The following is a 27,300-nucleotide window of genomic DNA, read 5'->3' on the forward strand; positions in this document are numbered from 1 at the left end:
AGAGAGAGAGAGAGAGAGAGAGAGAGAGAGAGAGAGAGAGAAGTTTCCTTGGCGCGCGGTCGCCAATCGTTCACTTCACGCGATGGCACGCCTGTATCCGCGTGCAGCGCTGTCGCCCCGCCGCCTTAAAGACATCTGAGAATTCCGCCCCCTCCCCAAAAAAGTGTCACCAATGGCTGAATTTGGAGAAAACAAGCGCGCCGTCGGCCCACCGGTTGCTGGCTGGAAAGCTGGGTCAGGAGGAGCCGGGTCGAGCCTGGAGACTCACCGAGGAGAGCCGGTGTCAAACGGGAACTGCAGCGTGTCAGACACCGTTAAGAAGGTCCAAAGCGCATCCAGCTGCGAGTCCCCGACGTGGGAGAGTGCGGGTTCAGATTCAGCCTCCAAACCAATCCCTCGACGCAGCAGTCTGATCAAGGTAGGCCATCACTCCCATCAGGGGGAAACATTATATTTCACCATGCAGGCTTTGAAATATAACAGGAAACACCTTAAAATGGAACATGCATGCATGCAACTGTTGCAGGACCATGGTAGACTTCATAGAGGATAGGATTTGATAAAGTAAGATTTGGATTTTAATTGCACACAAACATAGACCCCTGCAGGAATTCTATGCAGGTGCCTTGACATGTAAAAAACAATAAAGTCATTTTTAAATTACTATTCAGTTGTGCACATAGATGGTGGTGACACACACACACACACACACACACACACACACTAACAAACACATACACACAAACACACACACAGAAAGTGAGCTCACCCCCAACACCGCTGGATATACAGTAATCTACCTGCAAACTGAAATTTAACAGTTAATACACTGTGACTTCCTGTCAGCTTCCTGTCCATCTGTGTCGAATAGCAGACTAATCAGTCACTTCATCTCCCTCACGTTTCAGTACTGTTGAAGAAATTTAGATGGATGATAGAAGTATTTTGCGGGGCTGCTCCTTCTCAGTCGATTAGATGACTGATTGGCCGTTTTTGTGTTAGATTTCTTCAGTCTGTTAGTCATGTTTCAATGCTTTTTTCATGGCCAACGACACATATCTGGTAAACATAAGGTGCATTTGCATATTTTGATGCTGCTGAGATAGGAAATATCTATGTATGGTACAGATCACACATCATTTGATCACCATTTGGTCATTTTAATATATTTTTCAATGAAATATAGGATAGAGGTGCAAAAATTGATATCGTGAAATGTATCACAATTGCAATATCAATCAAAAATAATTGCAATTAGATATTTTTTCCAAATTTTGCAACCTTACAGTCGATTTAATCAACTAACCGATTAGTGGCCAAAATTGTTGAGGAAAGACCTGTGATATTCTGTGCTTCAAGATGCCCATCATGTCACATTAAGAATGATAGGGAGGTAATGTTGCATCTTGACCCCAAGCTTCGACCTCCCAGGACTCCTATGTGCCATATACTGTAGGGTCAATATGTGCAGTAAAAGCTTTGTTCCAGTCACAGACTAGAGAAGGCGATGTCACTTATTAGCACTTCATCAGCCAAAAAGGAGGAGGAGGAGGAACTAATAAGTGAAGGCACCTGCTGTAGTCTTTGATTAGAATGAGAAATTGGATTCACTCCGCCTTCTGTGGCTCACAGTTGAATACCCCTGTCCAATTAACCCCACCGCCTACACTGATCTGAGCTCATTTTTAAGCAAATGTCAAGTCTATGTGTATGAAGCCCTTGACACAGATATCACACTCAATTTTTTTTATTTTTTAAGGCATTTAAAGTGTTGCAATATCAATAAGACCTAATCGATAACTCATCCTCTGGCTTTGTCCTTTTATGGTTTTGGCCTTCTTGAGGTCTTATATTGATCTCTAGCTGCTGCTTCTCTTCATATTATCTGAACACAGCTTCATTGTTGTCTGATTGGCTCCTGTTCTGCAAGACAGGAAGCCGGCCAGTTGGCCAATTTCCCCGCAAGGTTCATGTTGCAATATTGCTATGTAGCCATGAGCAGTTGGTGATGACACGTAACTTTCTCCCTTGTTCTCACTGACACACACACACACACACACACACACACACACACACACAAATGTTTCTCACCTTCTTGCCCACACACAGGCCTGCTCTTGTCTGTCTTCAGTTTGTTACGACATTGCGGCCAGCCCGACACGGAGGATTTAAAAACACTCTGTTTGCTTCAGTGGAGTTCTGGCGTCTCATGCTGGGTCAGAAATAATAAGTCCTGGCTCTGCATCCAGAGCCTCACCTGCACTTCAAAGAGTAGAAATGCAGGCCAGCGTGGGAAAAAAGCCATGCACTCCACGTGCACAGTGTGTATTGAAGCATGCATTTGTGTGGTATGATGATGCGTTTGACTTTTTCACATTCAGTGGGCACATTTAATGCTGAGGATGTTCAGTGCACATACGTTTGTGCATCCACCATAAACGTGCTTGGGTTTTGAATCCTAAACACCTGAGGCTTAAGATAGATGAAGCTCAGGAGTCATGAATCCACCTGTCAGCACAACAGTGTGTTGTTCTGTTTCACAAACTACCCCTTTGGCTTAACTCAGGACTCCACACAATAGGAGTCAGGGGTGGTATGTGGGCAGATAAACAGGAAACATGACATTCCAGACCGCTTTTCACTGGAGTCATGGGATTTACGTCCAGTTTGTGTGTGTGTGTGTGTGTGTGCTCCCACTTGCTTCAGCCAAGGTAATGCAAGTACCCTTAATTGTATTTCATCAGTATTTGCTTCAAGCAGTCGGCCGTCCTCTCGTGTATTCAGTCTTGCTCTCGTGTGCGTGAAGCAGATGCAGAATCAGGACCCCACTCAGTTTGCTCTGTTTCAAGTTCATCTTGATGTAGATAACCATCCAGGCACTCTCTTTGTCTATCGCTTAGTTTTAAACACACACATGAGCACACACACTTGCACAGACCTGCCTTCTAGTAAAACTCAGCTACTAGGCACAACAAATGTCTGCTTTCCAACTCTCCCATTACTCATGCCAACATGCACTGTGAAAGTCAGAAATACGGGATTAGTGTGTTTATGTGTGCGCGCGCGCGCGCGCGTGTGCGTGTGTGTGTGCGCGCGCGCGCGTGTGTGTGTGTGTGTGTGACCAAATAGAAATCTCAGCTTTTCCAAGCAATCTGAGTTTTTCTTAATGTGATATGAGCCAAGAATCACCTTAACTCTTATAGGGGACTTTGAGATGATTTAATACTTTAATTTTGGGTGTATAAATATAAATTTGAGCCTGATAGACCAGAAGCAGGAGGATAAAGCTCTTCTGACATTGCTGAAAGCTAACAAACCTGCATGCCAGCACCTGTAAAGCTCACTCATGCTTTGTTTATGCTTGTTTAATACACCATGGCACAGGCCATCCCAACTTTTGCAGAAAAGAGATTGCAAACACCCACATCGCATTTGTGTTCTGTAATTATTAACATCACTGTATACTGTTTATGTTTTACCTCCAAGCTGAAATTACTATCCACCTCAGATTAGTTAACGAACTGGGACGGCCATCCTTATCCTCACAGCTTTGACAAAGTGGTTTCTCATGTTTTTCCACGCCCTCTGGCAAAATTCCTTTTTCTTTTCTCATTGTGGTAATCTTTTTCCAAGGATATAAGGCTATTTGTCCTTGCTGTGGTCTCCACATGAAGAATAGAACAGGTGTTTGTTCACATGAACCTGCCCGGTCAGTCTTCTATCCTGATATAGGTCATTTCATATCTCAATCACGATATATATCATGATATTGCATCTTATTCTAGTTATTATTACTACATGGTAAAACCTATTTTTGTGTTAGCCCCCAAACAGCACCTCTATGGTTTGCTGCAACCTGCAAGGATCAGAACATAAAGCGTAATAGAATGACGTACACCTTGCTGTAACACATTTTTTTTATTGTTAAGGTGATATATATATATATATATATATATATATATATCACCTTAACAATAAAAAAACTATTGTTAACTTTCATCAAGATTGATCAAGAAGAGTGTTGCATTGGCCTGTGTTCAAATATGGGTAATCTCTGTATGCATATACGTGTGTGTACTTACCTTCATCAGTATTCATGTGTAATGTCTGTTTGTGCATTTTGGATGTCTGTGTGTGTTTTCCAGACTGAGGGAGCAGCATTAGCCAGCGGCATTAGCACACAGCTGGGGAGGGTAGTTGTTTGAGTCAGAGCAGCCCTGAGCACCTCCTGCAGTTCAAATCAACATCTTTAGCCTGCTTGAAACCACTTTAGCTTGCATAAGCATGGTCCCTGCACAGCGCAGAGAGTGGATAAACCTCCTCACTGATTGTGATGGAGCCACAGGACATGCTACTACTCTGAGCTCCTTGAGTGATTGAGTTGCTCCACATTCATAATATACATCCGGCCATGCATGTGTGCGTGCATATGATGTTTGAATTTGTGCCTCACCTCAGTCATTACTGACGCGTGTGAAAACCCTGCTTCGTTCTTTGATTGCTGATGCCTGGCTCAACGCTCCAACCGCCTGTTGTTGGTTTTCATGGTCCTCCTTTTTTCAGTAAATGCATCTGTGACGTTTGTCAGCTGAAATCGTGGTTAGCTCTCTGACAAGATGACCTTTTCAAGTCAACCTTTTACTTGTTTCATTTTGTGTGCTGTGTGTGTTTGATTGTGTCTGTTTGTGTGTATGTGAGCTTGAGCGCACATGGGACTTCAAAGGTTTGAGGCGTAAAAGAGCATCTGCAGCTCTACTTCCCACAAGGGCACGGGTTTATAGTCAGCCTGAGCAGTGTAGTTATTGTGAATGCTCACCACATTTTCTGTTGAACAGTATTCCCATAATGCTGAGAGAATGACCTTACCACATAGTACTTCCTTCACACCATTTGACCATAATGTCCTGTCCGTGTTGCAGTCACACACCAAACCAACACACTCAAAGATTGTGTGGTTATTACACACTTGAAAATTCTAAGTAATACTGATGAAACTGAAATGAGACAGCAAATAACGAGTTTGATAATCAGTAAGCAGTCATTGTTAAAGGAATATTTCACCACCGAAATGATCATTTGTATGTCAGTTACTCACACTGTGTTACAATTGTTTTTCACACATGCCTCCATGGTGAGTGATATCCAAAAACAGAGTCAATCTCTGGTGAATCGAATTAAATGGGGTGCTGCATTCAACAACAGCAAAACTACATAAAAAAAACCCATTTACAAACTTTCACACATCTCATGCAGACAAATCCAGGCCCGCTACTCATCTGCCTAAGTACAGATCAGTAGTGCACCTGTGCAAGCCTGAGATGGTTTATGCAGTGGTTTGGACAGATTTTAAGATTTTAGTGAAAATGCATGTGTTAGGGAAGTGAGCAGACAGTGCAAACAGCCAAAGTAGTAAAAAAAAGTCACAGTTTCCAAGAGTCTACTTTGTTGTCTTACATCCACCGTTTTACAACTCAAATTTGCAAAAAAGTTGGGACACTGTAAAGCGTGAATAAGAACAGAATGCATGAGTGTATATTTACAAAAAACTAAAGTTAATCAGTTTGACCATAAAATAAATTTGCTTTGTACAGTTTTTAATTGAATATAGTAACTATATTTATGGTTTGGAAAATAAGAAGTAAGGCTCTAGTTTCACACCAGTATAACTGTAAACATAACATGATCACTAATATTTGCAGTTAGTGTGAAATTTTGATAGAATGTTAGCCAAACCTGGCCGACTCAGGATAAAGTGGCGCTATATGTCAACAAGGATTGTCACATTTTGTTTTATTAATGTCTTAGACAGTGTCCCAACTTTTTTGGAATCTGGGATGAATCTGACCAACAGACTAATGATTTCATTTGTAATCATAATTCAAGAAAATAATGGCTGACATGAAGGTAAAGAACAGCATGAGTCATAATTGCCACTGAGGTTATTATTTTCCACATGTGGTCAGCGTACAAAGGAAGAAATGCTTTTTATGTGTTCCCATCCATTATTTCAGTCTGTATGTAGCCTCATTAACCCACATTAAGGTCAGTTTCATCAGTAATAGTTAACAGGTACATAGCATGAAGCATCAGTGCTGTTGCCATGGTTACCTTCGGGGTAATAGCCTTGTGTGGTGATTCAGAGCAGTATGCAGTGGGTAAGTGCTTGGTTTGAACTATGTTCTTCTATATGGTTCTAATGGACACCTGCCAGCCAATTAGAACCAGTTATTCCGTTGCCATGGTATAATGTGATGTTAACAGCTGTATACGTACAGTCCTGGTGGCTGCTGGCACCCTGATTTGAGAGTTCAGCTTCAGCAAACGCTCTGAAACTCCTATATGAAATATTAAATATTGATAGTATAGTCCTTGCACGTTCCATGCATCATCTCGAGATTCCCAGTAAATCACCTCCTAACCCCCCCTCCAGGGTGAGAGGCACTGGAATAAACTATGCCATTAATCATCCATCATCTGCCGTCACACACACAAGGCCTCAGGGAAGGCGGTCCTGCCTCCCTACCAATATTCTTTGCTCTATTCTTTACATTGTCTCACCTAACAAGCGTCTCTCTTTCTCTGATTTTCTGTCTGTATTAATTAGTGAATCAAAGACGACATCTACTAATGACCAACATCATCATTCTGCTGTAATTAGAGATATGCTGCATCCATATACACATATGCTGTCATACATCATACCATGCATGCATGTAAGGTGGCTAATGAAGGCCATGCTGGTGCCTACAGGCAAATACCCAGGGCAGAGGCTCTGTGACAGTACGCATAAAGATAGACAGTAATCTGCCGAAGAGCTATTTCTCTCCATCCGTCCTCTAGCTCTTTTTCTTTTTTTAATTTTTGTTAATCTGTGTCTTCTTTTCAAGTTTTAACTTTCTGTGATGTGCCTCTGTCATCTTGTGGGTCTTACGCTGATAGCTGCATCTAATCCGCTCCGTCACACCATCTCCCTCATTTCTCTCGCCCTTCATCCGTCCATCTGTTCCTACAGTTCAATCAGTCTAGATGTCTATCAGGTACATCAGTAATCTCATAGCAGTGTGTAATTTTCCAAATTCATTCCGTGTAATCTTTTATGTATTTCCATCAGATAAAAACTGAAAAAAAAATGACTTAACCTCTTTGAAATACTGCTGAAGTTACAGTAAAGGTTTTGGTAATAATCTTTATATATATACTGTATTATATACTGTGTATACAATATATATTCAACAGGTTCTATTGGCGATGTGTAAACAAATGACAAAAACAACCTGTTGTTAGGTTTAGGGGAAAAAAACACTTAATTAGGGTTAGAGAAAGATCACTTTTTTTGGACTATTAGGTCTCCAGACCAATGGCATGGCACCATTAAAAGCCTTCCAAATTTTTCCTAGTTGTTGTTCTGGCTTATAGGGGCGTTCATGTGTTCATTTTTCAGATTATTCCAACACCACATGAATGCAGAACAAGTGCATTATTGAAAGGGATCTGCTCCAAAATGCATGAAATTGGGCGTCTTCTTTCTTTCTTTCTTTCTTTCTTTCTTTCTTTCTTTCTTTCTTTCTTTCTTTCTTTCTTTCTTTCTTTCTTTCTTTCTTTGTCCCCTGCACTGTCTCATCACTTGGTTCACAGTGGAGCCACAGGAAGCTCGCTGTGATGAGCTGACAGGCAGCTTCCTGTTTTGAAGCGCAATGGTGGTTTTGGAGACCCATCTTCTCAGTGAGAAAAACAAAATAGTGCCTTTGTGATGCACGCATACAGTACATTCTGACAGATTAAAGGTCGAATTGAATTGTTTTTATCAGTGTACAGAGGCTGTCTTTGTCTTGTGTTGCTATGTGTGCATGTTTACTCTAATCTGGTTAAACAGTGTGTGCCTTTTTTTGCGTAGAAAAATCAATACATTTACCTTTGTATTTTATGCATGTGTTTATCTACTTGTGGGTTAATCTTTGCCCTTTCGTTTGAGCTTGTCAGGATAATTCATTCAGAGTCCACAGTGACGTCAATGTTGTTTGATTGTGTGTCTCTCTGTCAGTAATTCATGCTGCAGGCTATCAGAGGTGAACGTGCAGGACAGCCTCTACATAAGATAATTGAATCCCAACTGTTGAACAGGCCACTGGGAGAATCCTGGTGTTTCCCCTGCTGCATATGGCGTTTATTAGGTATCCATTGCTTCTATAAGATTTCTGTCCATTGCTGGTCTAATCAATCAGGCTTTATGTGGAGTTTCGTAACTGGGTTGCTGTGTGATTGGTGTTGTTGCAGCCACACAGGAACCATTACACACACACACACACACACACACACACACACACACGCACACACACACACACACACACACAGGAAGACATATAGATTGTTACCAGCGTTAGTCTCCGGCGCCTGTCACTACAGTGCATGAAAAGAAAGAGACAGTGTAACTGATTGGGTGGTACTGTACGCTTCTGTGTGAAGGTGCACGTGTTTGTATCAATGACTTAAGTCAATAAATGTTGGCTCTGTGCCTCATTCTGCATCACTGGGGAATTTCCCATGAGCTTTCAGATTCAAATTCAGTGCTGTTTTCAAAATAAATGCTGCTGGTGCGGTGGAGTCTTTCTATTTGTGGTTAAATTTGGAGGTGCTGTTGAAGCACTGCAAAGGGGGGCTGCTGTTTAATGGGATAAAGTCAATTAAGTTAATTTCAAGTCAGTGTTTATCTTGTTAATATCTTTTTTAGAGGCTTAAATGGATTGTCAGAGCGCTTCCTTCTGCTTCCTGCTGCTTCCTGCTGCTTCGTGCTGCTTTTTTTTTTTTTGGGAAACTTTTGATGGGAATAAACAGGAATTTATGTGAAATACTGGACTAAAATTAAAAAAATATAAGAGTTTATTTCCCAGGCTGTACTGTACCAAATAAGTTCACTATTAAAAGATGCAATTTTTATAATGAAAAATTACCAAATTCCAAAAATTCCCAACCTTAATTTCCCCTTGGAAGTTTCAAGACCCTTTTTCAACCCTACTCTCTGTCCATACCGCCTCTCGCTCCCTCTATCACACCCCAAGGCACCAGGGGTATTTTTAGAACGCGCCTCCCTCCCTCACCATGCCGGCCCCGAAAAAACTTGTCGCCATTGGAAACACTTCCCCAGCCTAATGAGGCAATTCTATGAGGATTTGTGATGGTGAGGCGCCCTCCCCTCCCTCTGAGGGAAACCTTTTCATCCTCTGTGAATTAAGCTTCCCCTCTCTCACGTGTTCATTCATATTCTTTAGATGAAACACAGCTCAGAATATTTTTCTCTTTCTTTCTCTTATCTCTTTTTGCCTTTCATATCCCCCAGATTTCTTTCATATGGTGGGTTCCCTCGTCTCCTCTCTCATAAAAGACCCAAGTGCTCTTGAGGTTCATATGAACTCTTATTTGAATTAAATCAAAGTTATGCTGATGAGTAGATATTAATCAGCTCCTGATCAGTATTCACAGGTGGTCATTATGAATATGAAAATGTTGATCGGCTGCTGGATTTGATCTTCCACTGACAAAAAATGTGCACTAACTGTATTTTCTTAGTATTGCTTTGATTTGTTCACTACTATTAAAAGCAATAAATTCCTGAAAGAAATCTGAATCTTTCCATTGACTGTGATATTTTTTTCTTTTTTATTAGAATATTGTATGAAACCGTTAGTCTATTAACCCTCAGAAAACGAATTGCCAAATATTTTGATAATTAATTTATTCTTTAAGTAATTTTTCAGCAACAATGCCAAATGTTTGCAGGAAAACTGAATATTTTTTTAAAGATTTGGACAGACAGAAAAAGTTATTTAATGTCACAGATGTCACTGTGGACTCTTATACTGTAATTTTTTACTATTTTCTGGCATTTTGTAGATAAATTACTTACAATTAATTGATTAGTCAACAAAATTATTGGCCAAAGTGCATTTATATTTCTAGTAATTTTGAATTTAATTTTTTTTTTAAAGAATCAGAATCTTCCCAGACTGTGCATTGTAGCATTGCATTAAAAATTTGAAAGGTTTTTATTTTATTACGTTTGTCTATATTTTGCTTTCCTGCTTGTGATATATACAGTAATCAAGACAAGATTAAGAGTATGGTGTGTAAGAAAATACCAATACACTTGAGTATCATAAAATGATGTTTTGTAATACTGCATCAAATTAAAAATATATATTTTAATGAAAATTTTTCATGCAAAGATTCATAGCAGACGGATTGCACAAAATGCAATGTATGATGTTGAATGTTAAAGGGATTTTATAAATGAAAATTACAGATCCTACTGTTCTGATTGCATAAAACTCTTTTTAAAAACCTTTATGCATATGATAGTGTGATCTTTATATTTTTTTTAGCAGATTTCTAAAATAAAAATAATAAATACATATCAACTTGTTAACAGTATCACAATACATTGCAATATATTGAATAGAACCATTATATTATGATGCATGTTACATGATGAGACAGCCCTATCAAGCATGTGGGTGTTTGCATCTTCAATCACTACTTAGGATTGAATCAACTACAATTATGTCATCCTGCCAATCCTGCCTTAAATTAGCTTCAATTAAATCTTTGATTGGATTTTATCGGACCTTAATATATCCATAATTGAATAACTTCCCCCACATATATGCTCTTATCTGTTCTCTGTGGGGGTGATATCCGAACGGTCAATAAATCAGATGGATGAGCTGCGATGGTGAGCTGAGATAAACTGATTGGGCCTGCCAGCGTTGTCGTGGAGGGCCAGCATTAGAATGCTGCTGCCTGCTGCCTCTGTCTAGTCAGGTATGATTAATGGTGTAATGGTGAAGGGCAAGGGCAAGCAAAGGCTTTTAGCATCAGGAAAAAACAATAACAGATTGGAAGGAGGAGGCTTTATGTAGTAGACCAAATAATCTGTGTTTATGTATGATTATATAAGCTGACATGCCTTTTAATCCTTTGAGATCCATTCTGTATGGGAAAAAAAGGTTTGTCACGCCCAAGCAAAAAATACTCTTCAGAGGGATAACTGTCTGTCTGTCTCTTTCTTTCAACTCATTTGTCTTCTTCTTATTGCTCCCCCTCCCTCTCCCCCCCCTCCTCTCTTGATCTGCACTGTCTCTTTCATCCTTCCTTCCCTCCCTCCTCATCAGGATGGGTCACGTGCTGGTCGGGATAGGAAGAAGACGGTGTCCTTCAGCAGCAGCCTGTCAGAGAAGAAGATCAGCAGTGCTGCAGACTGTATCCACTCCATGGTGGGTCAACCACAGTGTAACCCTTTATGTGTACCATACATTTTACACATCTGTGCATTAAATATTTAATGTGCAGTGCATGCATCAAGGGTTTCTGTTAGATCACAGGCTGCTTCACAAGTGAGATGGAGTGAGCTCTACACTGAAGTCAGTGTGTGATAACTTTATCTGACTTGCAGGTTGAGGGGAGTGAGCTGAAGAAAATCCGAACCAACTCTCGAGTTTACCAGCGTTACTACCTGCTGGATGCAGGCCTGCAGGCTCTGTGCTGGGAGCCGTCAAAGAAGGAGTCAGACAAAGCCCGTATCTCTCTGGCCTCCATACGAGAGGTCAGTGTCCAGAGAGAAAGCTTTATGAATAATCCCACTGATTCCTTTAGAGTAAAGCAATGGAGATATTTACAACCCGGTACCATATGGAAGATGACAGTTGATTTGTTTTTATTGCATCTGAGGTGGGTTTTTGCATCACTTATGCTTTCACATTCTAGGTACGGACTGGTCGTAACACAGAAACCTTCCGCACCAGCGGGGTTTATGATCAGATTTCAGAAGACTGTGCATTCTCCATCATCTATGGCGAGATGTATGAGAGCTTGGACCTGGTGGCCAACTCTGCTGAAGTGGCTAACATTTGGGTGACTGGCATGAGGTATGACACTACAAAGAACTGCGCTGTGAACACACATTTCATTAGCTGTACACTACCTATGCTCTCTGTCCGTGGTGCTGAAACATGCCCCAAAATACATACGATGAAGGAGTTTTCACTGCTCTCTCTAAGTTGTGCATGACCAAACATTAGGGTATAGTGGATGTAAATGAGAGCCATGTGTCTGTTAAAAAGTATTCAATAGCAGAGTAGGTCCTTGACATCATGTCACATTGCCTTACCTTGGTTTTTCTGAAACAATGCCCCTATGACTGGTCCAATGAAATGAAGGGCTAAAGTTGGTCTTAATGTGTTAATCAAGTCAGTTTTAGTCTTGTAGCCAAAAATCACAACTCATAAATTTGCTTGAAAAAAGCCAACAATGCTTATTCACTGAAACTGCTATTTTTCAAAAGCACCAATGCTAGTGCATATGTTGCATAAAAACATACAACCATCATGGGTTTTCTGATGAGCAAATTGTGACATTTTTTTGAGTCGTGGTTGAACAAAGCCAGGTTTGTACATATGGGGTAACCTCTGGATAATATCTAATTAATTTAGTAAGGTCTTTTCTGCCAGTCCCAACATGATATCTTGGGTGCTGGACTCATTTTTCTATTGTATTGATTGTATTGAGGTGAATTGTGGCATGTTGGTGGGCTGATTTCTACCCGTAGTCCTTTGAGACATGCAAATGTGATTTGACTTTTAAATTGATTCTACTGCTGCAGTTATTGTAGTTTATGGGAGTGCCAGAGAAATACTTTAGATAAAATTACATTTTTGTGCTGCAGTATTATAAGGAAGATATTCTGCCCTGTTGCATTTGCCTTATACATTCTTCTCTTCAAGGTATCTGATGCAGTATGGTAAACATGCCCTGGACATGCTTGCCAGCAGTCAGGACAGCCTACGCCTGAACTGGCTGGAGCAGCTGTTCTCCTCTGCCGCTGATTCGGATGGACAGGAAGACATCGAGGAAGGGATCCGCTTGCCGTTGGCCGTTAAGTTGATACAGAGTGTGAATCCTGGCGTGGGCAGCATCAAAGTGGAGCACAGGTTTAAAGAGCTTCAAAGAGTTCGGGAGAAGATGTGTGGGCTTAATCTAGATAATGAATCTGGAGTTAAAGATCACGGCGAGAACAAAAGGCTAACAGGAAGAAATGATCGAGTCACCAGACAGGAGTTCATCGAGGTCTTCCATGACTTTTGCACACGTCCGGAGATCTACTTTCTATTGGTGCAGTTCTCGAGCAACAAGGAGTTCCTGGACACCAAAGACCTGATGAGATTCCTTGAGGCTGAGCAAGGCATGGCTCACGTGAGTAAAATAAATATATATAATTAAACATCTGTCTAATTTTCATGCTTCCACTCAATTTGTTTCTCCAACTGTTTCCTCTAGGTGAGTGAGGAGACCAGCCTGAAGCTCATCCAGTCCCACGAGCCATCGGAGGAGGGCCGGCAGCAGGGATACCTGTCACTGGATGGCTTCACCAGCTACCTCACCTCGGCTGAGTGCCACCTCTTTGACAGGGAGCACGACATTGTGTGCCAGGACATGTCCCAGCCTTTGTCCCACTACTACATCAACTCCTCCCACAACACCTACCTCATCGAGGACCAGTTTCGAGGTCCGTCCGACATCTCCGGCTACATTCGCGCGCTCAAGATGGGCTGTCGATGTGTGGAAGTGGACATTTGGGACGGGCCCGGTGAGGAGCCGGTGGTGTGTACTGGACACACCCTGTCCCCACCACTGGCCCTGCATTGTGTGTTAGAAGCAATTGGAAGGTTTGCGTTTGTGGCCTCGCAGTACCCTTTAATTGTATGTATCGAGAACCACTGTTCACTTCAACAGCAGAAAGTGATGTGGCAACAACTCATGAGGATACTAGGGGATCAGTTGTACACAGATTCCCCATACGAAGAGGACTCATACCTGCCATCGCCGCATGACTTGAGGCATCGAATTCTACTAAAGGGCAAAAAGTGGGGGCCAGGTCCTGAGGGGGAAGACGGAGAGGTAAGTGAGGAGGATGAAGGGGCCGAGATGTGTCAAAGAATGAAAGCTGCTAACAGTGGAGCGGCAGCTCCTGGAGGAAATGAGAAAGACACGGTGCAGAAAAGTGTCTCTTTCACAGCTACCACTCAGTCCAGTCCGCTTCAGCTTCATCCCAAACGTTTCCAGCTCTTGAAGGAACTCTCTGACCTAGTAACTCTTTGTCGCTCAATCTGCTTCATTGACTTCCCAACATCATCCAAATGCCAAAAACCTTGGGAGCTGTGTTCCTTTCATGAGTCTCTGGCCGTGCGCCTCGCCGGTGAGAGCCCTGGCGACTTTGTCAATCACAACAAGCATTTCCTGTCACGGGTGTACCCCAGCCCCATGCGTATAGATTCGAGCAACATGAACCCTCAGGACCTGTGGAAGTGTGGGTGCCAGATCGTGTCTATGAATTTTCAGACAGCAGGACTGATGATGGACCTGAACACAGCCTGGTTCAGGCAGAACGGGAGCTGTGGCTACGTTCTGCGGCCAGCCATCATGCGACAGGAGGTGTCTTATTTCAGTGCAGACACCAGAGACACCGTGCCTGGTGTGTCTCCACAGCTGCTCCATGTGAAGGTACGGTAGAATAATGCATCGACCAGGCTTTCCCTTGGAGGAAATTGGCGCTGCTCTATGTCCTATTAACTGTGAAATTTAAAACTCAAAAAACAGATAATGGAAACCTAGGCATAGACCACTGGAAATGTGGTGTTGTAGTAAACTCTAAAAATCGTCTAAACTCATTATGTTTCTTCTCCCAGGTGATAAGCGGCCAGAACCTGCCCAAGCCAAGGGGTGCGGGGGCCAAAGGAGACGTAGTAGACCCCTATGTGTATGTTGAGATCCACGGCATCCCAGCCGACTGCACAGAGCGCCGTACCAGGACGGTGATGCAAAATGGGGACAACCCCGTCTTCGATGAGAGCTTTGAGTTCCAGATCAACCTGCCGGAGCTCGCCATGGTCCGCTTTGTGGTGCTGGATGACGATTTCATAGGGGATGAGTTCATAGGTGTGTGTCAGTGTCGGAGGGCTTACTGTAAATGGACGCAAACAGGATGATGATATAGTTTACAGCTGTACAAGAGTGGATTAGACTGTTAAAATATTATTCCATATTCCTTTGAAATGTTTTGAAATTAAATGTGATCTCCCTCCCACCGCAGGTCAGTACACCATCCCTCTGGAGTGTCTTCAACCAGGCTACCGACATGTACCCCTCCAGTCTCTGACCGGAGAGGAGCTTCTCCACGCCAAGCTGTTTGTCCATGTGGCCCTCACTAACCGGAGAGGAGGGGGAAAGCCTCACAAAAGGGGACTGTCTGTACGGAAGGCCCGCAAGGGGAGAGACTACACAGCTCTGAGGGACTTGGGGGTCCGGGCTGTGGATGAAGTTTTCAAGATGGCTGCTCCTCCACTGAGAGAAGCCACTGACCTGAGGGAAAACATGCAGGTAAAGAATTAAACATATGCTGATTCCAGTTTCTCAGATATGATGATTTGCTGCTTTTAATATCTATGGGTTTGGGGCTATTGGTCATGTTTCTAATAATTTGTAGATTTTTATGTTACAATTTCTAATAATAATATTAGCAACAGTTACACAGACTGCAAAGAATCTGGCCTAAGATATAACCCTGCTGGACAAAACATGTCAGGACTATTTTGTCAGAGGAGTGGCCATCCATGCAGTTACGTCAGATCTGATACCTAATGTACTGAAATGCAATAGTTATGACTGCGTATATGACTGAAAAGGAGAAAAGGGAACAGTGCTATTGGTTTTGAATTTTCTACAATTGTAAAAAAGAAAATAAAAAAGAAGCTGTTCCAACCATTATGAGCCAGGTAGCAATTTGGTCTGTGGGTGCTTGTTTCACTCCGGGGCAATAAAAACAGTAATTATATGTTCAGTCAGTGTGGTGAGACAGTTGGCATCCACATCTCTTTATTTCTTCTGTTTCAACCTGAAGTGCTACAACAGCACAGCTGCAGGAGGGAACTGCAGGAGAGCAAATCAATAGTCGAAGAAAAAGACAAATAGCTCTGCTGCAGGAGTGGCTTTTGATTACCTGTGTGTGTGTGTGTGTGTGTGTGTGTGTGTGTGTGTGTGTGTTTGTTCTTGTCCTGCCAACAAAGTGAGGACCATACGTTTTTAAACCAACACAGTGAGGAAGGCCTATTTGAGGGTTAAGAGAGACTTGATAAGACTTGATATTAATGTTAAGGTTACAATAAGGTTTAGGTTAGGGGTAGCGTTGGGGTTAGGCATTTAGTTGTGATGGTTAAGGTTAGGGTAAGTGGCTAGGGAATGCATTGTGTCAAAGAGGGTCCTCACAAAGATAGAAGTACAAGGATGTGTGTGCAAGAGAAAGTGAAAGCAAATCAAGTGGGACAGAGTGGGGAGGAGATTCACAGATTTTTTGTTTATTTCATTTTGTCGTCCTTTGTCTCTACTGTTTTTTCCATCACAGTCAGGAAATAGGAAAGATTGTGACAGATTTGCGAGTGTTTAAATTTGCAGATGTAATATCTGTCTGTCCTCTCCTTCTCTCCCACAGAACTCAGTAGCAGTGTTCAGGGAGCTGTGTGGGGTGTCGGCGGTGGCTAACCTCATGCAGTGTGTGCTAGCTCTGGGCTCCAGGGTGTCAGGACCAGACGGGGCGCCTTTATTACTGTTTGACCTGCGGGACCACTACCCCTCACTGGAGCCCCAGGGACCCCTGCCCGACGTCCTTCGCCGGGTCGTCTCCACCTATGAAATGGTGAGGAAGGAAGAGAGTTGACAGTTAATTTGCTGATGGGTTTTTTTTTTACCACATGAAGTCGTCTCTGAAATACATAAAAAGGAAGGAAATCGCAAACAAAAGCAGCAAAGATCACACATCAGTGAACCACATCCCATCTCCTGTCTACTTGACCTAACAATGTAAACCCCCAGCCCCCTCCCAGACAAACGCTTCCTTTTTACTCGATATGTTCTCAAATACAAAGTGGACTCTCATTGTTGCGAGGCAGACAACATTCCCGTTTGTCCTTGCTGTAACAAGGCTCGTAAACACATCTGCGACAACCTCACCTTGGCCTCAGTCCACTCTCTGTTACCACCCAAATAAATGGTTGACTTTCATCGACCGTGGAGGAAGTTATTTAACTGAATTTATTTAATGATGTCTAAAAATAAATTTAGCCTCCCCGTGGAAATAAAAACAAAGAAAGAAAGAGGGAGAGAGAAAAACGGGGGCAGAACGGTCAATTGGGCTGTTAGTCAACTCATAGAACAGTCAATACTGGCCGGATGATTCAGATTGTTTGGGTGGGTTTAAGTTGCTCGGCTGTCCTCACTTCCATATCTCACTTTTAACATATCTCCCTTCGGTCTATTTCTCCATCTTACAGCCTCCTCCTCATCCCTTCTTTCACTAATTCATTTCTCTCTCTCCCCGCCTCCTCTTTTCCCTCTGGGCCTTGTTAGACTGTGGCTGACCACCTACATTAAAGTATGTGTGGTTTCCATACAGTTGTGGTCCAGAACTCTTGCCATGTTAAAGTGTTTCTGTGGTAAACAACATCGCACCCCCCCTTTTTTTTCACCATCTGTCCGGCTGCTGCAATACTTTTTAAATTGATATTTACTTAAAGTGCACTTTGTTTCATATTAGATTTTCCCCAGGAGTCTCTTGGGTGGGATGATGGACAGTCAGTATGAATTGCCAATTTAGAGAAACAGTCCAGAGAGCATGTGTGCATTGTGAGTGAGGCAGGGTTTGTAGTCAGGAACAGGCTAGAGTGGAGACGAATGAATCTGTTTCTTGTCTTATTAAGTTATGATTAAGGTTTTGGTGTATAAACCGTGACAGTTTAATTTAACTAGGGCTGTTTGTCACTGCTGTGCGACTAACAACTGCTGAGACCTGTCTACTGTCTATTTGAGCATTAGTGTGTTAGTAAAAACATGTCTGTGTGTGTGTGTTTAGCCACTTCCGTTTACAGCCAAGCGGATCAGAGTTTTAAAAAAAAGCTTCCTGAATACCATTAGCATAGATTTGAATGTCGTTCGGCTAAATGGATTCCACACCTCAATCCTGATGCCTGGAGGGAGAGGCCAACAGCAGCAACAGGAAACAGGGATGAGGGTGTGTGTGTGTGTGTGTGTGTGTCTTATTGAATTGGATCCGGTCAAATTTATGCACTGTAGTTAATCCCTTATTTGTCGAGCAGGGTTTTTTTTCCCCAAAGAGGGGTCACGTCCCAGCAGGGTTTGTGAGAAAAGGTGCAGAATTAATCAAGCAGAAGCTACTCATGTCATTCCTGTGTGTGTCAATGTGTGTGTGTGTGTTTTGTGTGGTCATTACTTGGAGGAGCTGTCACATCAGTCTCTGCGGATGCCTTTGCATGCATGCATATATGTGTCTACTTTGCAATTTGTGGTAAAATTGCCTACAGTGTGAACTCCAATTGGCTATTTCAGTAATTTTAACAAGCGCCAACATATGCAAAACATCACAATAGTCTTTAAATTAATTGAAACTGTTCAGCTCACATGTGATTTACACTAATTAAACATGCAGTATATTGTGTTTTTTACAACAGACAATAAAACAGACTGTACATGTGCTGTATATGTGCTTACATGTGTGATTTATGTACAAAAACAAGACGGCACAATTAGTTAAGGGTTTATGGTGCACTACAACTGTGTGTGTTTGTGTGTGTGTTTCATGCTAATAGATGTTTCCCTGTCTGTAGATGGTCCAGGCAAGCAGAGCAGTGACTGAGCTCTCCGATGGAATCTACGACCGGATCCTGCATATACAGACGATGGGTGTGTAGGCGTGTGTGTGTGTGTGTGTGTGTGTGTGAGATACTGCTATGTAGAGCATGCGTTATGATGTGTGTGTAGAAACCAGGCAATGCCCATGTTCCCACTCCACTCATGACAACTCCCACACAGCCTCTTCAGCAGTGCCGTTATCCACACTGCAGTGGCTGCTTTTGTCATTAACTTGACTCCCTCCTCTTCATTTCCTTTTCTCCCATGCGCTCTCCTCTGCTTTCATTCCCCTTCATTCTCTTGTAGTATCCTCTTTTCTTTCCTCTAGGTTTCTTTGTTCTTTCTCTCCACTCATGCCCTCTCATCTCCTTGCACCCTTTCCTTTCCTTTCCTTTCCTTTACTCTTACTGTATCCTCTTTCCTTCCTTTTATTCTCATTTGTTCCAGTTTCCTCTCCTCTTCTCTCCTTGTCTTGTTTCCTCTTTTCTTGCCTTTCTTTTGTCTCCTTTTCTCTCCTCTCCTTGAGACAGCTTTTCTTTCCTCTTAGTTTCTATGTTTTCCCCTCCACTCATCCCCTTTTCTCTCCTCTCCTTGTGAAAGCTTTTCTATCTTCCCTGAATTTTCCTCATCTACCTTATCCAATTTCCTCTCATTTTAATTTATGCTCTTTCATCTCCTCTCCTTGTATCATATTTTCATTTATTTTCCCCCTTTCATTTCCTTTCCTTTTCTTCCCTCTCCTATTTTCCTTTCCCTTTCATTCCTCTTTTGCTCTTTTATTTATTCTCATTCTCTTTCATTCTGCTATCCTTTCCTTTCTTTAATTGTCCTTTGTGTCTGTATATGCACTTTCTTCTGTTCTTGTCTTGTATCTTGTTTTCATGCCTTTTTTCATTTCCTTCCATTATTTTTCCTGCCCTCTCACTCTCTTTCCTGTCCTCTCTTTTTAATTCCTGTTCTTTTTCTTTTACTTTTCTCATATGCTACTTCCTCTCTTCTCCTTGTATCCTCTTTTCTTCTTGTACTTGTATCACATTTCCTTTCCTCTCATTCTCTTTCCTTTCCTCTCCTGTTCCCTTCTCTCCCACCATATTTTTTTCCTATCCCATCTTCTGCAGACATCTGCCTAATCAACAGTGTCACAAGAGGTTAAATGAGTCTTTTTACTGGCCCAGTTCATCTGTATGTTTTGGATGGAGGGGGTTTAAATTGGCGCGGCTCCTGCCATCGATCATCCTTCAGCCTGTTAAGCTAAGGGCACCATCTCTGACCTGCTGGTATCATTTCTGTGATCTTTGGCAGAGGTTTGTTTACTTCTGCAGGGCCCCCTGGGTCATCTGACATTAGTCAGCCAGACTGTCGTCACAGTGGCAATAAACAACCCACAAACACACCAACGCTTTACCCACATCCCTTTTCTGTACCCTGTCTTCAGCTGTCACCCGGGAAACACTCTGATTGACATTTTGAAGTGTTAACCCATGACTTAGAGCGAAAAAATATACACAATTATTTATATGATTCTCTAGGTATTGGATTTAAAAAAAGCTGCAGTCTTTTTTTTTAAAACTATTTGGGCATATGTTTAAGCATCTATGGCTTTCTTGAGAGTTTTGGAGGCTAAAATGCAAGCTAACATGTCAGTTTTTAAATATCGCCTTTGAGAGAAGTGAGAATAGAAAAGAAATTAAGGTAGACCTGAAATTAATTCATATTTCGGGAGGAAGATGATGGTTCATTTGGGGCCATTGTGAAGAAAGAGACAGTGTTTGACGGAGATGAATATTGTTTACAAATTTGCAAACTGCCCCACTTTGCTCCCAGACAACTCATCCCATCCTCCACTGAACTTTGTTTTGAGCTTTCTGGGACCAAAGCATCACTCGCTGATCAAATAATCTGTGACATATTCATCCGTTTTGCAGCTTGGACTGCAGCGCAAGCCAACTGCTGCTGAGAAACTGTGCAACCATCTTATATTCTATCACTTTTCTATCACATGTGATCACTTATACTATTGTGAGTTAATAGAAAGAGACTTGATTCCTGTGCTAGTACGTTCATCTGATAAGGAGCTGCTGCAGAGCCCCCGGCCTGATCTCACAAACAAAGCTCTTCCTGTGTGTACAGAGTACGGATGGCGATCAGGTGATCCCAAGGCGGAGGTCCTCCTCTCAGTCTTGGAAGAGGGGGTGGGCATAAACAGGTCACTAAGAGGGAGCCATGGGACGACTAGTGGCAGAGATGGATGTCTGGAAGTTACATCAGATCAGAGTTGAAACGGAGAGAGGGAGAAAAAGCCGTGGGAAGATGGATAGCTCGAGGCAACGCTGAAAGGAAGACAAGAACACCAAGGGAGAGGAGAGAGTTAATCCATCTCAGTTTCAGGATGTGTTGGTGTGTTAAAGGGCCAGTTCATCCAGATAAAAAAGAAAAACACATTTTCTCACCTAATTCTAGCTGTATGGTATATAGCCTTGCACAGTGTTTTAGTTTGCTTTGATCAGGTTTTGAGATATCTGTCTCTTTATTACTTAAAAAAACACTTCTATAAAAAGTAACTTAATTTAGCAGCCTCAGGACACACCACAAAACCACAGCTCTTTTTGCATCTTTTTTTTACTGAATGAGTCTGTGATAATACAACATGTGACAGGAACTCTCTCAGTTCACGCCCTCTTATTAGACTACTGTCTACTGTTCCTCAGTCCCAAATACAGACAGACACAAAACATTAATATAGTTCAGATAAACTTTATCAAAGGGTAACTATTATGTTTTTCCTTGGATATTTATAATGTTGAATACATAATAAACAGGAGCATAGTTTAAAATAATGTGGTAAATGTATATAAAAGTAAGCCATGTGAGCAAAAACCTCAGCTTACTGACCTTCGTTTTCAGCAGTTTTTTTCCAACCTCTGTTCAAACTGATTTCTATATCAGATCATCTGCTTCAGGCATGTTACTGCAGTTTTCACGCTGCTACATGTAGCTACATGCTAACGCCTGTAGTGTTGGTGCTGATGTTGTTAATTTCTCCCTAATTTGGCTCACATTCCTGCTGGAACATGTTGTGTAGATTTTTGTTTTTTTAAGCTTTATTGTTGATATGTCATAGTAGAAAGTGTAATGTACTCTGATGCAGTCATTCCCCTCGCTGCATTGACAGACTATAAAGAGAGGCACATATGTAGAAGAGCCAGAACACACAACAATCAGAACAATCTGGGCTTTTCCTGGAGATCAGTTTAAAGAGAGTTCAAACCTTTAAACCCCTTATGATACTACTGTATGAAATAGTTATACGGTTTTGTTAATGAATGATCATGTTTCCATACAGAGCATACAGAGAGTCACTGAGTGGTCTGATGAGTAAATGTGAATCATACGCTGTTGCCTTCACACCCACCAGATTTCAACCTGCTCTCCACCACTATCATCATTACCAAATAAGGGGATGCTCTTTTTTTGTAATTATGGTGAACTGGCCCTTTAAGAACCTCAGTCGAGCAGCTGCTTTTACCCCAGGGGCCTGACCTGCATGAGACTCACATCTGGATTTATAAATTTTACACTTCATGTGATGTTTATAAAGATCTATGCCGGGTAGTTTCTTAATGACATCAGGCTGCAGATTATCTCTCTCTCATCTCAAGTGCTCACAGTTCAAATAGAGGACAGGAAGTGAAGGTGGTGCACTTCCTGCTATGTCCTGTTTGGCCAACCCTGGAGGTTGTTTTGGCCTCTGGGTCAGGATGCTGTTTCTGTGTCTGCACACTGTCCCAGTATTGGCTTGGAAATAATGTTCCCTCCATTGGCTTCACTTGGTTTCACAGGGAAATAGACACACACACACACACACACACACACACACAAACACACACATTACATGGCACGTAGGCTTTGAGTTGCCTAGCAACCATGCGGTAAAGGTTATTATTCAGGCAACTTCTGTAGGTGTGTGTGCACGTGGAGCAGTGACAACGTATGTGTATGCAGGTGTGTGTCCATGTTTGCAGACGTTTAGTGACAGAGAGGGATTATGTGTGAGGAATTGTTCAATTATACTCACGTCCAATCTGTTTACTCCTTTCTCAGTGTGTGTGGTCCTCAGCTTGGCGCTTTTAACGTCTGGGCTCTCGTTGATGGCTCACAGTGATGTGTGCCCCGTGTTAACCCACTTCCGGGTTTCCATGGTAACAGTAGGACAGTGGCCCGGGGTGGTCAGCCGAAGCCAGACACACAACTCATTGCACATACTCTAACTAGCTGGCGGCGGCCTGACTTCCACGACGCTCTCTCTCTCTTTCCTCATCTGTCTTTTTTCCATCCACTTCCCATCATTCCTTTGCAACTTCTCGTTCTTTCTTTCTTCTTCCCCCGCTGTGAAATCTCATGTTTATAATCTGAATCTCAATGAGGCGAGATTAATTAGAAGTGCATAACATTTAATTGAGGGTGGCAAAGTAGAAAGACTTTGGTGATTAGGCCCGATTGATGTGAAGCCTCTTCATTAAGCGAAGGCCTGTATGGAGGCGGGAGATAGGGCAGGTCTCCCCGGAGTCTAGATACTGGTGTTGGAGGAGTAATGCCTGCAGGGGGATAATGGAAACTTGCAGACTCATTGGTTTAAGGAATGCAGGCAAGAAGAGGATTGGTCAGATATGGTGACTTCACTTCCTTACTGAACTTTGGTCAAAGTCTCATGTAATCAGATTGTGTCCAGGAGCTAGAGGTCTTCACGGTCCAAAAATGAATGTGCAAACCCCAAAAGACCCAAAAATATCCTGCTTAGAACCAACCCGGACCATTCTACCCATGCAGAACCAAGATAAGTCAGGACTGTTTTCAAAGCAATATGTTGTCTCTTACTGACGATGGCTAATTCACTCATTATTGGCTGACCGCTGAAGTCAGTCCTACACAAGGGTGTGTATGTAACTGAGTGACTGATCACACTTTGTTTGGGGGACGGGGCTGCTTGAGTCTGCTCCTCTGCTGTCCTCTTAGACATTTCACAGCGCATGCCTGTTTTAAAACATGTTGTCTTCAGCCTCAAAAGGACAGTGCTATTACTTCACTCATTTTATTTCAAAGGTAATTATTAGAACCCAAGCACCAAGTGGTGCAAAAGCGCTATTGTTTCTCTAAGTTTTATTATATCATAAAGGGTAATATTACTTGTTTGTATTACTGGGACGGACTGCTCATATCCAGAATATTTACATCATAGACACTACCATTAACTTTTCCTGTAACACACCGCCCACAAAATCGCAAAATTTCATTGACCAAATGCAGTCAGCCATATACTAGATTTTGAAGTCTTGTTTCAGCTTGAAAGTCCACTTGCTGTCACAGAAATGGAAGTCATTAAGAGGCATCTTGCTACTTTTGTTGCATCTAGCATAATAAAGGTAGCTTTGACTTTTTGAACTAAATAATGATTGCTCGATGCCACAGTTACATCATTAGCAATACCGAATCTGACCTCCCTAACTCTGCTCTGACTCTGAAGTCACTCAACTCATTGTAGCTCTTGTTGATTTTTCACCTTATTTCCTGACTCACACATTCTTAAGCCGCCTACTGAATTCCACATATTCTTAATAACCAAAGTGAGCCAATCCCTACTGCTAAATAGTGGATTAGACACACAGCATTAAAGCATTTTGACATTCAGAATATTAATCAGTGTGGTCATGAAAATTTACTCGTCTATTTTCTGTCATCAGTGTTTACTAATCACACACTGCAAGGGACTGTTTCTCAGCTTCACTTTGTTCAACTGAGTATACAAACCATCTTTTTTTCTTTGCCCATTTCATAGTGTTCATCAAACAAGGTGCTGGTCAAAAGTCTAAGTTTGAGTGACACACTTTTTGAGATCCATTAGGACTGTTCAGTGTTTTGTAATGTGTGGTGGTGGTAATGGTTTGTCAAATCGTATGTTATGTGGGTTTCAATATCTGAAAAAGTAAGTCAAGTGTGCTTTAAACTGTTACTGATGAGTACACAGAAATCATCCCTGTGTCCTGGTCAATTAAAGCCACAGTTCTCTTGTGTGACATAAACTACTACAATAGCTTTACTTTAATTGAAACCCATCACACATTCAAAAGTAAATTATAAGGGATCAAATCATCAGAAGTCTACATTCACCCTAGCAGCTCTGTGAGGCACTACTTAAAGGGGCAGTTCACCCCAAAATCAAAAATGCATATTTCTCTTCTTACCTGTAGTGATGTTTATCAATCTTAGTTGTTATCCAGCGTTGGAGATGTTTGCCTTCTCTCCAATGTAATGGAATTATATTGCACTCGGCTAGTGGTGCTATCGTGGTACCGAACTATACCTACTAGCTGTATTTCACCAGTGTTTCTATGAGCTAAATGCTAACACCAACATGCTAACACACTCATAACAAACAAGAGGGAAAATGAGGGGATCATCAAAATCAGTAGGATTCATCCTTTGGGGATCATTTCACATCTGGGGTTTTGGTATCTGTGTTCAGACAAGGTATAACACAAGGTATCACTCACTGATCTGCTGTGTGTATTTTCGTCTCTAGCCATGGAGTTTCATGAGAAGCTGCAGAGTCTGGCGGCGAAGGAGGGGCTGAGGGGCCGCAAGGTCAGTCGGGCGCTGGAGAGTTTCAGCTGGAACATCACCATCCTTAAGGTCAGCAACACACACTCATACAATGACAAGAACCCAAACAGCTGCAGGGGTAGACCATTAAAAGATGTTTTGGCCTCTAGCTGGTTGCTCATCTCTTTGCTCTCTTTCAACCTCCCTGGCTCCACTTCTACCCTCTGTCCTTGTCTCTCCTCGGCACCCTGCACTCCCTCACTTCTCACACTCCTCTTTTATTCTCTCAGGGTCAAGCTGACCTGCTGAAACACGCCAAAGCTGAAGTCCAGGAAAACATGAAGCAGGTCCATGATGCCGCTTTGACCGGAAACCTCACCAAGGAGAGACTAGGGGTGAGAAGAGTCCGCTCCCAAACACGGCGAGGCCAGGATGACGCCACCAGTGCTCGAGGACCGTCTGCTTAACGAGCAAACAGAAGAGGACGTGACCAAATTGCCATCGTAGCTGCTGTGACAAACCCTTTCCATGCTATTAAAATTGTTCCAAGGTCTTACTCCGCCTTAGTGTCAAACTTTCACAATGCTATGGGACAGCTGTGTGTTTTGAAATAAGAAGAACAAAAGAGTTGATGAATGTAAAAGTCTTCAAGATGCAGCCACCGTCCACCCACCTGTCGCAGAAAACATTCGAGAGCTGCACCACTGCTCAGAGGAGACGGGAGATAAATGACACTGGGGAGATGAATGTAGTTATATTTAAAGCCAAGGTTGAGTTTTTTTGTGCTGCATTTAACTGTAAATACAAAAAATGTCTATCACCTTCTTATGTGCAATGTGTCTCGAAGAAGGAATTTGTCGTTTTTCTAGCACCGTGTTTTGATCTCAGCCAAAAGATGTTAAAAAATCTTTGAAAAACTTTTTGAAAAACTGCCACCTCCACATGTTAGAAGCTTGTACTTCATGAAGCTACTATCTAGCAATATTAAGTAAGGACTCAAGCCAAGATTGTGTTAAATGAAACACACTTTCTTGATTAGACTTATAGATTAGCAGGAGTTTGTGGATGTTTAAGGTATTTTAACATTATATCTCCTGGACCTGTGCAGCCCCTTTATGTCACTCTCCATTAAGCATTTTTCCTGGATAAGTCCTGGATCGCTGCTTTTCATCCAATCACCTTGAGGTCCTTTGTCTTGCCACAAACTCCCCCACTTCACACTCTTAATATTGTTGTCCCACATACAGTATTCTATATTTTTGTATTTTCCTGAAGCCCTCGTGCCAATTAAACCACCGTTACCCGCCATAATGATCAACCTTAGACCTGTAAATGTCTGCCTATTGGGAACAAATACTCTTGTGTTCAAAGTGCTTACTTTGTGTGCAAAATACTGTACAGTATTTTACTATGTAATTTCAATCCTTTTGCTGTAAAGAATATTTTACATAAGTTATTGATCCTGAATGAAAACATTCCAGTTATCGGTGCAGTAGATGATGCTCGACCTGTTCAGCTCTCTTCATGATTACCTTCCTTCACAGTTGGGATGGAAATAAACTAGTTTTTAAATGACTGACGCTGGTGTGTCTGTTACTGGTTTTACTTTGATGTGCGTTCCTTCATATTGACATGTGAAGCAAGCTCTCTAGTGCAGAGATGACAGCTGGCAACTGTATAAGGGAAGCAGATCTGCAGTATGGTGCGGTTATGTGTAGTGGCTAAAAGCTTCTAATCAGCTTCCATTTATAGCTCACTACGGTTTGAAAAATCATGGGTAGAGTCACAGAACTGTATTTAAATAAGTATTTGTATGTTTTACTTTACAATCTCACAACAAAGTCCATTTAGTAGCTGTTCTAAGGCTTTTGAACACATCTGTTATCCGGATTAACGGATATCCAAGAGCAAATGCAAGAGGATGTCTTCCATTTGCTTTCAATAAAGCAAACCCTG

At 42.1% G+C, this 27,300-nt stretch overlaps 1 protein-coding gene across 2 annotated transcripts; it reads left to right on the plus strand.

Annotated features, from left to right (window-relative positions):
- On the plus strand, positions 1–26,920 carry LOC131984512 (inactive phospholipase C-like protein 2). 2 transcript variants are annotated; one of them, XM_059349355.1, is made up of 12 exons: positions 2–418; positions 11,166–11,267; positions 11,447–11,596; positions 11,758–11,918; positions 12,774–13,242; positions 13,327–14,550; positions 14,736–14,985; positions 15,140–15,426; positions 16,535–16,738; positions 18,723–18,798; positions 25,325–25,434; positions 25,635–26,920. In XM_059349355.1, exons 1-12 carry the CDS (start codon positions 173–175, stop codon positions 25,809–25,811), a joined length of 3,456 nt encoding a protein of 1,151 aa, XP_059205338.1. In that variant the 5' UTR covers positions 2–172; the 3' UTR covers positions 25,812–26,920. The 2 variants fall into 2 exon arrangements, with proteins under 2 accessions (XP_059205337.1, XP_059205338.1); XM_059349354.1 differs by having other exon boundaries at positions 1–418; positions 25,325–25,804.
- The last annotated feature ends 380 nt before the right edge of the window (positions 26,921–27,300 follow it).

Source organism: Centropristis striata, chromosome 14 (genome assembly GCF_030273125.1).
Source record: "Centropristis striata isolate RG_2023a ecotype Rhode Island chromosome 14, C.striata_1.0, whole genome shotgun sequence".
Classification (NCBI taxonomy): Eukaryota; Metazoa; Chordata; class Actinopteri; order Perciformes; family Serranidae; genus Centropristis; species Centropristis striata.

Coding starts and splice junctions, on each gene's coding strand:
- LOC131984512 (XM_059349354.1), top strand. CDS start 173: ATGGCTGAATTTGGAGAAAACAAGCGCGCCGTCGGCCCACCGGTTGCT. Junction 419..11,165: donor GACGCAGCAGTCTGATCAAG/GTAGGCCATCAC, acceptor CCTCCTCATCAG/GATGGGTCACGTGCTGGTCG. Junction 13,243..13,326: donor CTGAGCAAGGCATGGCTCAC/GTGAGTAAAATA, acceptor TGTTTCCTCTAG/GTGAGTGAGGAGACCAGCCT.